The sequence below is a fragment of the Sceloporus undulatus genome, chromosome 1 (assembly GCF_019175285.1).
Source record: "Sceloporus undulatus isolate JIND9_A2432 ecotype Alabama chromosome 1, SceUnd_v1.1, whole genome shotgun sequence".
In the NCBI taxonomy this organism is placed as follows: Eukaryota; Metazoa; Chordata; class Lepidosauria; order Squamata; family Phrynosomatidae; genus Sceloporus; species Sceloporus undulatus.
The window spans coordinates 159,374,668-159,387,394 of record NC_056522.1 but is presented as its reverse complement, the minus strand read 5'-3'; the positions used below and the strand labels follow the sequence as shown (position 1 = coordinate 159,387,394).

At 43.4% G+C, this 12,727-nt stretch overlaps 1 protein-coding gene across 3 annotated transcripts in view; it reads left to right on the top strand.

Moving 5' to 3' along the window:
* SIL1 (SIL1 nucleotide exchange factor) overlaps positions 1-12,727 on the top strand; it is a 64,573-nt gene that overhangs the window by 41,728 nt on the left and 10,118 nt on the right. For all 3 annotated transcript variants that reach the window (XM_042445002.1, XM_042445000.1, XM_042445001.1), the window contains exon 8: positions 354-450. In XM_042445002.1, the coding sequence (XP_042300936.1) occupies positions 354-450 (97 nt within the window). The remainder of the gene's footprint in view (positions 1-353; positions 451-12,727) is intronic.

The following is a 12,727-nucleotide window of genomic DNA, read 5'->3' as shown; positions in this document are numbered from 1 at the left end:
TATGGCAGCCCCATGAATAACGTAGAGTTTCCTTAGGCCAGGAATACTCAGAGATGGTTTGCCATTGCCTTCCTCCAAACCATAGCCACATATCCTAAAAAAATGAGTTGCTAGTCTTACGTTGTCAGGTTTCTTGCCACCAGATGGCGACTTCTGAGCCAAAATAGTAGCAGATGCAGTTTTTTAGCAATGCTGTCTTGCTCAAGGGCTTCGTGTTCATTAAAAACCTTGCAATATATTGTTCCAAATAGCTTGCCCCACAAGTGTCTGTTTCAGAAGCTAGATCGCAATAAAGTTAAAAGATCACCCAAATGCTTTTGACTCAAATGCATTTCACTTTCCTCTCTTCGCAGCAACCCCAGTGTACAAGTTGCAGCAGTTGAGGGAGGTGCTTTGCAGAAACTGCTGGTTATTTTGGCTACAGATCAGTCTCTAGCTGTGAAGAAAAAGGTAAGAGGGCAGCAGTGTACATTTGACCAGAGCTCTAGATATAACTGTACTGGAATTCTTGAGTAGATCTTTATAGACAGACAGCGCATATGGGAATCAGTAGTTTTAAAGCAGCATCAGGTTTATGTATGGATGTGAACCCAGTAATTGGATAAAGACACTGTATCAGAGTTTTCTCTGAAATTAAGGACTACATTTTGTTGCCATTTTCATGCTAGATAATATATTTAGTTTTGCAGCCAGTTATCCTTGGAGTTCTTTAGGACAGGTAGGGGCCGGCCCTTCCATTATATACACAAGGGAAGCTGCCTTAGATGCCAAATGCTAGGGAATAGTAGTGGCAGCGCCTGGGGCCTTCTTCATGCTCATCTCCACCATAACCTTTCCCTTCTCTTGGAAGTAAAGCTGTGTGTGTCTCATGGCTTGGCTTGTACCTCCTGAACCAGTTTGCTGTGCTCAGGTATGTTGGAAGACGTCTCATCTCCAGCAGCGACATCTTGTGACTTCTAGAGGGACAGTGAATCTGCTCAGGGTTTTGGACTGAACTTTAAAGGAGCTAGCCAAGGCATTGAACTTATTTAGGGGGATGGATTGAGCACCTTATGTAGTGTTTTTAAAGTTTGGACTACAACCAAAAATGGACTTGAGAGCCATCAGCAGCCACCGATCACAAGCACTGAAGCCAAAATTCAACTAGAACTTGAATTTATATTTGTATATCCACATACAGAAGTAAGGGTGTGTGTGCTTTGCTTCAAGCAGCATAATGTCTTGGACTAGCTCGTGTAGTGTTACCACACTGTGCATGGCAGGTGAAGTATTTTCCATAGTGCAAAAGACATACTCAGCTGACAGCAACAGAAGCAGAGTTGTGCATGTAGCAATGTTGCATATTGTGGTTATGCACAGTACATTGTGGTACCCAGTCATTGACAGGTTTCACAGCAATTCTATTCTTCATGGGAGTTGCATAGTTCCAATGCAATGTATCTCTGTATGTAGATATTTATACTATGCTGAGGGGAATGTGTGAAGCCGCTCTGAGTCCCAGTCCTGGGAAAAGAGCGGGATACAAATAAATAGACAGACAGACAGACAGACAAGCAAGGTGGATTGTCCTGGATCAAGGACACAGAGGGCAGAGCTTTCTGTTATCTTGGCCCTGTGTGTATATCCAGGCCACTGCTTCTCCACATTAAATTCTTCTTTCCTCAAACTACTTTTTTCTTTCTGTTGAAACAGTAATTGTTGTTATATGCTTCCAAGTCACTTTTTACTTGTGGTGCCCCTAAGGTGAACCTATCATAGGGTTTTCTTGACAATTTTCAAACATGTATTAACAGAATACTTGGGGAAATAAATTACCAGGAACAAATGGCATCTCAGCATTGCTGCTTCAAGCTACAGAGACAGAATCTAATCAAGTTCTAACTAAAACCAGTCAGCAAACATGGAATACAAAAGAATGGCCCACAGATTAGAAACATTCAATATACGTTCCAGTTTCCAAGAAAGAGGATACCAGGAATTGCTGTAACCACAAGACCATTACATTAATTTCCCATACAAGTAAAGTCATACATACATTCAAAATTCTACAACAAATTCTTTCAACATATATGGAACAAGAAATGCCAGACGTCCAAGCTTGGTTCAAGAAAGGAAGAGGCACTAGGCATCGCATTGCATATTAGATAATAGAGCACACCAAAGAATTTTAAAAAACCAGCCTGTGTTTTATAGATTATAACAAAGCCTGTGATTGTATAGGAAAAACTATAGATTGCTGTTAAAGAAATGGGTGTACCACTACATTTGATTGTCGGTGAAGCATAACCAGTATTTAGGACAAGAGGCTACTGGTAGGAAAGAATACAGAGAAACTGAATGGTTTCCAATTGCCAAGGGGGTCAGGCAAGACTGCATTTTATCACCCTATCTGTTTAGTTTATATGCTGAATGTATCACAAAGTGGGATTAGACTTAGAAGTCTGAGACAAGAAAATTAGAGGAAGGACCATAAACAGTTTAATATATGCAATGACACCATACTATTAGCAGAATCATAGGCCTGTTATAGACTGCCAAAATAAAACTGCTTCAGGTCTCTTTGGAGGCATGCTGTTTAAATGATGCATGCATCTAAAGAATCCGGAAGCTGCACCAAAGCTGCACTCCAGTGCTTAGGAATGGAGTGTGGCTTTGGTGCGACTTCCGGACTCTTAGGACCCACGCATCATTTAAATAGCATACCTCCAAAGAGACCCGAAGCAGCTTTATTTTGGCAGTCTGTAACAGGCCATTGAATCATAGATTTGGAAGAGACCTCCAAGGAAGGAGACTCCACTACAGTCCGAAGGAGTGTGTTCCACTGTCGAACAGCCCTTGGTCAGGATGTTCCTCCTAATGTTGAGGTGGAATCTCTTTTCCTGCAGTTTTCATCCATTGTTCCGGGTCCTGTTCTCTGGAGCAGCAGAAAACAAGCTTGCTCCCTCCTCAATATAACATCCTTTCAAGTATTTAAACAGGGCTATCATATTACCTCTTAAACCTTCTCTTCTCCAGACTAAACATCTCCAGCTCCCTAGGGCGTTCCTCATAGGGCATGGTTTCAAGACCCTTCACCATTTTAGTCTCTCGATGCCCTAAGTGCAGTACCTTACATTTCTCCGTATTGAATTTCAATTTCTTACCTTTGGCCCAGCTTTCTAGTCTATTCAGGTCATTTTGAATTTTGATCCTGTCCTCTGGGGTATTAGCTACTCCTCCTACTTTGGTGTCATCTGCAAATTTGATGAGTATGCCCCCAATTCTGTCATCCAAGTCATTGATAAAGATGTTGAATAGCACTGGGCCCAGGACAGAACCCTGTGGGACCCCAATGATCACTTCTTCCCAGGATGAAAAGGAGCCATTGTTGAGCACCCTTTGGGTTTGGCCAGTCAACCAATTACAAATCCATGTAACAGTTACCTTGTCTAACCCACACTTTACAAGCTTGTTTGCAAGAATGTCATGGGGAACCTTGTCAAAGGCCTTACTGAAATCAAGATATGCTATATCCACAGCATTCCCTTCATCTAACAAGCTGGTAATTTTATTTAAAAAAAGAGATCAGATTTGTCTGGCATGACTTGTTTCTCTGAAACCCATGTTGACTTTTTGTGATTATGGAATTGCCATCTAGATTTTCACAGACTCTCTGTTTAATGATCTGTTCTAGAATCTTTCCTGGTATTGATGTCAGACTAACTGGACAATAATTGTTGGGATCCTCTTTTCTTCCCTTTTTGAAGATGGGAACAACATTTGCCCTCCTCCAGAAGATAGTAAAGACTTGGAACAAGTACTGAAGAAAGTGCAAAGACACATTAAAAAAAACCAAACTACTGACCACAGATAATTTATATAACTTCAAAACAGATGATAAAAAACATTGAAATAGTTCAAGATTTTTCATATCTTGGCTCAGTCATTAATCAGAATAGAGATTGCAGTCAAGTAATCAGAAGACTAGGACTTGGAAGGGCTATGTTAGGATTGTCCATGCCATCATAGTTTCCATTTCTGTGAACAGTTGTGAAAGCTGGATGGTGAAGAAAGCTGATGGGGGGGGAGCAACTCATTTGAGATGCTGGAAAAGAGACCTACAGATACCATGGACTGCTAAATAGACAAATACTGTGGGCCCTTGGTATCTGCTGGGTTTTGGTTGCAGGACCTCCCATGGATAACATTTTCAAACTGGGTGTTTGAATCAGTGGATAAAAAAATCTGTAGATTCAGAGGGTTGGCTGTAAATGGGTCCAAATGAAATCAAGCCTGAACTCTTCCTATAAGCCCAGATGACTAAACTGAGACTATTGTACTTTGGTCATATTGTGAGAAGACATGACTCCCTAGAAAAGATAATAATGCAAGGTAAGGTGGAAGGCAGTAGGAAAAGAGGAAGGCCACATTCTAGATTGATAGACTCAATCAAGGAAGCCATAGCCCTGAGTCTGCAAGACTTGAGCAGGGCTGTTGATGACAGGGTGATTTGAAGGTCTCTCATTCATGGAGTCTCCATAAGTCAAGTCGACTTGATGGCTGTTAACAGCAACAAACCAAACAGGAACTTTGTTACATCTCTTGGCGTGTAATTGGCTGAGTTGGGTAACTTTCAGGTCCCATAAGGAGAAGTTACTTTTATCAAGCACAGTTCCTAGAATCTCTCAGTAGCATGTCTAATAACACAGCTGGTTGGAGGTTTCTGGGAGCTCTGTGTGTGTATGTGTGCGTGCGTGCACACACACCTCCAAACTCCTGTCAATTTACAATAATCCATGATGTAGTTTCCCAGAATTTTTCTAAACTTTGGTTTCAAAAAGATGGGCTTGAAACCAAAAATGAGATGCACATGCTCCAGATGTGGTGATTGAACATCTCAGTGTACCATCTGTTGAGTAAAATTTTAAGGAGAGATTATATCATTCAGGTGCAAATAGCTTCACAAAATCCAAGTTCTATTGTTGTATAGACCTGTGGCAGTGAACACATTCAGCCCAAAGATACAGACTAGAGATTATATAGCTTTCCCCCATCTATCTTGTAAGACCTGCTCTGCATTTTATAGAAGTGTATCTTTTTCTTCCAGCAAAACAGAGACAACTAATCAATTCAGATCAGATTTGATGGTATTACATAGTGATTGAAAGTCCAAAGATTTGCTTTTTGATCTCAGGTCCAATTTTCTACATGTCCAGGGCTTTCAGGAAGTCCTATCCTTCCTATTGTGATACTGTTTGTGTGTCAATCAGCAAAATTCAGATCTCTCCATAATAAGATATGATTGGTCCTTGGTGTGTTTGTTTTGGAGCTTAGAGAAAGAGGGATTGCTATTTTCTGACATGCTTTATTCATATATTTTGCTGTAGTACTTCAAGTGTACATTCCAATTATCTTTAGTCCTTATATTCTGCTAATTGAATTTATCCTTCAGTATGCTTCAGCTGCAGTGCATGTATAAAATTAATACCGACCATATTTCAAGTGTTCAGTGTTCTTCATAGAGGGTTGGATGAGGAGAACATAGTACTATTTGGTACTATTAACTGGTGGTTGGATACCTTTGCCCCTGCAGATGTTTTGGGCTACCACTCTCATCCCTTAGGATTGGGAGTGTTTCTATGGTAGCTGGGGCTTTTAGTTTTTTGAACTCCAAAACTTCTGGATGCCCAAACATTATTGACGTCATCTAAACCATTATATTCTTCTGTTTTTAAGCATTGGTTTCAGTGGGGGTTGTTGTTGTGGTGGTGGTGGTGCGCCTTCAAGTCATTTCCAGCTTATGGTGGCCCAAAGACTATCATGGGGTTTTCTTAGCAAGATTTATTTTTGCCTTCCTCTCACCCAGTGGATTTCCATGGCTAAGCAGGGATTCGAAGCCTGGTCTCTCAGAGACGTAGCCCAACACTCAAACCATTACACAATGTGGGCCCTTGTCAGAAGGGTATTTTTTTGAGTATTCTGCCCTATCTACATGAGATATGCTCTATGTGATAGCAACACAGTAAACTACCTCTGTTCCCCTTAGCTCAGTGTTTTCCGTACTGTACTGATTGGTGGCAGCTTTCTAGTGGTTTCAGAGAAGCGTCTTTTTGATCCCCAGCTGGAGATTGAACCCAAGACTTTCTGCATGCAAGCACAAGCTCTGCCATTGAACTGTGGGCTTTCTGTAACTCTAGTCCTGATGATTTCTAGATCTGTCAGAAGGATTGAGTGAGCTACCATTCTTGATAGACTATAATAGATACTGTGTTTTGACATTCTGTATTGTTTCCTTGTTTGATTAATCTAGGTACAGTAACATAGTTCTCAAAAGAATGCCTGATTGCAGTTGTAGGTTAGGACAGCAGTAACAAATTGAGGCTTCAGTCCTATCAAGACAGAAGAGAGGATGATGAACCTACCCAAGGAGGCTGTGGTTTACTTGTCCTAAATGGGCTTACAGGCTGCAGTGGCGAGGAGCAGCTTTTACAAGCTTTGGTTAATGGGCCATCTTCAGTTACTTCTCTTGGAGGAAGATGTGGTCTCCAGTACCTGTGCTTTTGTCATTCCTGTTTTGACCACGATAGTGTACTTTATATGATGCTGACTTTTAAGTAAAGTTTGCAAACAGAGATGGAGAACATGTGGCTCTTCAAGTGTTGCTGTTTTGAGAAGGAACAGCACTCAACATTGGCAGTGCTATCTATCGGCTGAGAGTAGTTGCAGTCCAACAACATCTGGAAGGCCCTTTGTTCTCTGGTATTCTAACAGATCTGTAAATAGCTTACTTCCTAAGATTGTTAGCTCTAGAAAGCATAAGGCCTTCTTTTTTTAGTTCCTCTGCTCTGGTTGTTGGTCTGCTTCCTGTCTCCATTCAAGGTGCTGGAAGACCCAGATAGCAAGATCTCTTCCCATCCTTTATGCTGGTGCAGACCTGGTCTTTTTTCTGGGATGGTTCCACATCATGGAATGCTTCCTGTAGTGGAGTTAATCTGCCTACATGCCAACAATCTTCCAGCTCCTTGAATTTTAAATTGCTGTTTGATCTAGTTTGTTGCTGAGATTTGATTTGGCTATTCTATTAAGGTTTTATTGATGCTTTTATGTTTGTCCTGGATTGTTTCTCGTTTTAATTTGGCTGTCCTTTTGAGTGCCATTCAGCAATAGAGAATGTAGCTTATAAATGTCTGAATGAACCATTTCAGCAATGCTTTGGCAACTCAATAAAGTTGATCAGTGTTATCCCCATGTTATAGATATTAGGAGAGGGAAGTGTTGAGGCAAAGGAGGCTGTGATGTATTTTTGCCCATTCAGTTCAGAAATCAGATGGAATTTGAACTCAGGACTAGGACGGCTTACTTCATTAGCAATGACACTATATTAGTGGTTACATCAGACATAGGAATTGTGCATCCTGGTGGATGGATTGCAGTTCCCAACATTCCTAATTATTGGTTGTGCTGGCTAGGACTGCTGGGACTTGCAGTCTTAATAACATCTGGAGAGTAGTTTAATTCCCACCTTTGGGTTATATCCTCATTTAAGTAGGTCTATTGCCATCAATGGGACTTCAGGGAGGCTCAAAGCTCATTGATTTCAAAAGATCCTCTCAGTGTGCAGCTGCTGAGATCCAGCTTCATGCCTACATGTTGCTTTCTATTTGGCCAAATGAGCTCTGGCCTGCAGAGTTATAAAGCTGCTTTTGTTTGCAGCACCCTCGGTGTGTCCAGTGCTTCACAGAGGAGGGGGGCAGGTTGCTACTAAGGAGCTTACTCTCTTTAGATCTCAATTGGGGAAATAACAAAGGGGAGGATGAGGAAAGTGCAAAGAGTAAACAGAGAAGCACAATATGGTGAGTTCCACAGCACATGTTTTGGCTTAGTTTCATCCAAAGTGGCTTCCTAGTGCGACATGGGAACCCATGGGTGGTGTCAGAAAGGTACAGGAAAAACAGATTTTGCTGTAGAAGAAGTAAGTGATGGCATCATACAGGTTTTCTGAGAAAGTCTTTCAAGACTACAGGCTAATGAGAGAGAAGTCTTTCAAGAGCAGGATTCAAAGACATAGCTGTGTTAGTTTGGAAAATCAGTATGCAAAGGGATACATCTGAAGAAGTAGGCTCAAGTCATGCTACCAGCTTCTTTCTTTCAATTAGTCTCAAAGGTGCTACAAGAGCTCATTCAAGAGCAGAGAAACATTTGAATGATGGCGTGTGGGGAAGCAGGAGGAGCAAAGGTCATGGGAATTGGATGTCAGCATGTGGGAGGAGGAAGAGGCCACCCCACCATTCAGGAAGAACTTTACAGACTGCCTGCCTGCTTGCTCTTGCTGCTTGCTGCTGGCTGTTGGCAGCCTTACCTGGAAGACTGTTGCCTTTTGAGAGGCCATTCCCTTCAGGACCAGGCTCCTGGCACCCAGCTAATTCCTGGCTAAACAGCTATGTAGGACAACCTGTCCCCTTTCTAAGGTGATAAAAGCTGGGTGCCTGCTGCAGCGGGTGTGCCGCTGGTGGAGCCGTCGCAGAAAGGAGTGACATCAAAGGGATTTATATGAATGAATGAATGAATGAATGAATGAATGAATGAATGAAACTTTATTTCTGTACCGCCGTTCCTACGATCACGGCGGTTTACAACAATAACCATCTGATTTATAACAATAATGGGCAGTTGGAGATACGGTAGGGGGAGTCAGTTCTATCACTGTGGTAGAAGGGAGACACACAGGGTACTCCCTATTCAAATAGCCTGTATAGCCTTGACAGCTGGCCCCCTGGGCTGAAAATGCTGCTGCTCAGTGGCGGGTCAGTGAATGGTAAAACAGCACTGATCCAGGACTTGATCCTGGATGAACATGCCGACCAGGCCTGTATTACAGAGACCTGGCTGGATGAAGCTGGGGGAGCTAATCTTTCCTAGTTTTGCCCACCTGGGTTTTCCGTACATCAGCAGGTGAGGCCTGGGGGATGGGGAGGTGGAATTGCAGTGGTCTATTAGGATTCCATCTTCCTTATCAGGTGCCCTGTCCTACAGTGTATATTTATTTAAAGGTGGATGGTTAGGACAGAATAGGGATTTTGTTGGTGTACCGCCCACCCCATTGCACAACAGTCTCCCAGCCTGAGCTGGCAGAGTTAGTCTCTGCAGAAGCGTTGGAGTCCCCTTGGCTTATTGTGGTGGGTGACTTCACCATCCATGTGGATACTATACTGTCAGGAACAACTCAGGACTTCATGTCTGCCATGACAACCATGGGGTTGCCCCAAGTAATATCTGAGGCCACCCATGTAGTGGGACATACTCTGGAGCTGTTTTCTGTTCGGGACAGGATAATAGTGATCTGGGAGTGGAGGAACTCTGTAGTTCTGTTGTCATGGACTGATCACTACCTGGTAGGAGTTAGACTTACTGGGATCCAGAGCCTTTGTAGTGGTGGGGGGCTGATTAAGATAGTCTACCCCAGGAGGTTTATGGATCCGGATGGCTTCCTGATGGTTTTTGGGGAGTTTCCTGCTGCCTTGGCATGTGATCCTGTCGAAGTTCTGGCTGATAGGGAAATGGCCAAGGCTTGCCTCTAAGCATCCGCTCCTATGAAATGCAGCCAGATGTGCCCCCGGTTTACCAGGGAGCTGACAATGATGAAATGAGTGGGACGGAGACTAGAGCGATGATGGCAGAAGACTTGGAGTGAATCTGACCGAACACAGGCTAGAGCTTATTGGAAAGCTTATGCCATGGCAGTGGTAACAGCAAAGAAACTATATTTCTCTGCCACCATTCTTTCTGCACAGTGTCGTCCAACAGAGCTGTTTTGAGTTGTCAGGGGTCTTTTACATTCTGGCCCCCACGAAGGAAATAAAGACCATTCGACAGCTTGCTGTGAAGAATTTGCAAGTTACTTTGGAGACAAAATCACTCGGATTCACTCTGACTTGGATGCTATAGTTGAGACAGGTCCAGTAGATGTAATCTTAGCACTTGCTTGTCCCATATTATTGGATAAGTTTCAGTTTGTGCAATCTGAGGATGCTGACAAGATCCTTGGAGAAGTGAGAGCCACCACCTGCATACTAGATCCTTGCCCCTCCTGGCTTCTGAAATCAGCTAAAGGGGGACTGGCCAAGTGGGTAAAGGGAGTGGTGAATGCTTCTTGGCCCCTGGCCTGCAGAGTCCCACAAGGTTCTGTGTTGTCCCACATGTTATTTAACATCTACATGAAACCACTGGGAGAGGTCATCCAGAGTTCTGGGATATGGTGTCATCAATATGCAGATGACACCCAACTCTGTCTCTCAATTCCATCTGGCTCCAAGGAAGCTATCTCTGTGCTGAACCAGTGTCTCCTGTCAGTAATGGACTAGATGAAGGCAAACCAATTCAGACATAATCCAGACAAGACAGAGGTGCTCCTGGTCAGTCATAAGGCAGGATAGGGAATTGGGGCTTTGCCTGTGCTGGAGTTACCTTCCCCTGAAATTTCAAGCTCACAGCTTGGGTGTGCTCCTGGACTCCACTTTCAGCCTGGATGCCCAGGTTTCAGCAGTGGCCAGGAGTGCATTTGCACAATTAAAACTTGTGCACCAGCTGTGCCCATTCTTTGAGACATCAGTTCTGACTATGGTGACACATGCCTTGATTACATCCTGTTTGGACTACCTCAACACACTCTACATGGGGCTGCCTTTGGAAACTATTCGGAAATTTCAGAAGCCTCAGCCAACTTGGCCAATAGTCAGGAATTATGGGAACTGAAGTCCAAAACATCTGGAGGGCCAAAGGTTGAGAACCACTACATCTAGGGCCTTCAGCATAACCTTTGGCAGAAGTTGACCATAGAGTCATGCTGGAGGACTTAGAGATTCCTAGAGAAAACATATTAATCAAATCCGTGAATAATCAAATTGGCAAACGTCAAAACCGTGGATGGGGGCTGACTGTATTGAGTCAGACTAGTAGAGAGATTTGGGGTTAGATTGCAGGAAGGCCATGGAAGGCTTTCATGGAAGGGACAAAGGACATACGGTGCCACCATGTGCTGCTGCTTAAGATGAGCACAGCTGGAATAATGATGGGGGCAATTTTTGCTGGGTTGCATTGCCATTTGCTGGGTCTAGGCTTTTCTGATGGTATCATAGTTCTGAAGCTTTCTAAAGGGGGAGATGAAGCTTGCATAGCACAGTTTACAGGACTGCAGGGCAGTTTGTCCAGCATAATACGGACTGTCAAAAAGAAAACTGATTCCACTGGCAGGCCTGAATATCAGAGTCTAACAAACATCGGAGTAGACATTCGGGGAATGAGATAATTGCTTCATGCAGCTCAGTAATCCGCCTCCAGCCGTGACCAATATTTGATGTTGGTTTTTTTTTCAGGGGACAAAGCCTTGATAAAGGCCTCTAGCTCAATGTATGGGACAGACTGATTGAGAGCTGGAGGCTTGGTTCTTCACTGGCTCTTCGGTGATCAATTTGCTCTCTGAGGCGTGAGATCCATTTACCCTTATCAGGCAGAATAGCAAAGATGTTGTTGATCACAAATGTTTACAGTTCCTCTAGAAGCTACAGTCATCGTTTTCTCATTCAGCTGCAGTTTGGACAAGTTACTCTTTCTGGATGACAACTCACAGCGTCCCCACTTAACGCCCATGTCTGGGGAATTCTGGTATCTATTGTTTCCCCCCTTAACTTTTCCAAGCTCTGAATATAGCAACCATTTGCAATCATCAAGTAGACCTACCTCTTCCTTGTCTTTATTCATTATGCACTCTGTGTCAGTGTAATCAAGGCTGTGCTGTCGACGTATTAACAAGGGTGCCCTGGAATATATTAGCCTTTAGCTGTGTTTTAAAACCCCGGAGCTTCTCTGAATGAGTGTGTGTGCCTCAGAAAAAGAAGCAAGACTGATGGTATGTTCATGTAAGAGGAAAATGCTTCCTGAGGGAAAATCCCTTTCTCAGTGCAGACCCTTATATAAAGCTGTGCTTGCAGAAAAATGTTTATAGCATCTCCCTGAAAGCTGTGTGGAGTGTACTCTTAATCTTACAAAGCACTCTGCTTGTGTCCTAAAGGAAAGAATGGTGGACAGGAGAATTTGCCTCCTCCTGTTTTCCACAGCTACGTTCTTGCCATATAGTTTTTCATATGGTGGGGGGAGTGGTTCATCTCTGCCTAACATTCTTAGCAGTGTCCAAAAATTGGCAAGGGAGGAGTAAGGGCTGTAACCGCCTCTTTCCTTCCCGTTGCTTTTTGCTAATCACACTTCAGCACATAACCCTGGAGGGCTTTGCCTGCAAATTGCTTTGAGCATGTTCACACTGCATGTCCCGCTGGCTACTTTCTCAGGTTGCAGCACATACTCTGTAGTACCACAGGGAACACTATAGGCAGACTTATGAATAAGGACTTGCTAACATCCTGCATTCCCATCCTGCTCACTTTGGAGGAAGACTACTGTTGAGGATCAGTTCTTGCTCTGCTCTGAGTAGCCAGGGGAATTTTAACTGCTCTGAGGGGTTTTAGGCCTGTGTTGACTTATCTTTAGGCCTATGCAGGTGTTCCTTTCTGTGCAAGGTGGGGATATTTGCTACCCTCACACATTCCTTGTATTTTTACATCAGTCTTCTCACATGGAGAGCGACCTGATGAAAAGAAGAGCCTCCTATTACTTGTAGAGATACTCTGTGTGAATTTCAGAATGCAGGAAGACCTGTGTTCTGGATCACATGAACACACCAAGGAGGTTCCTGTCT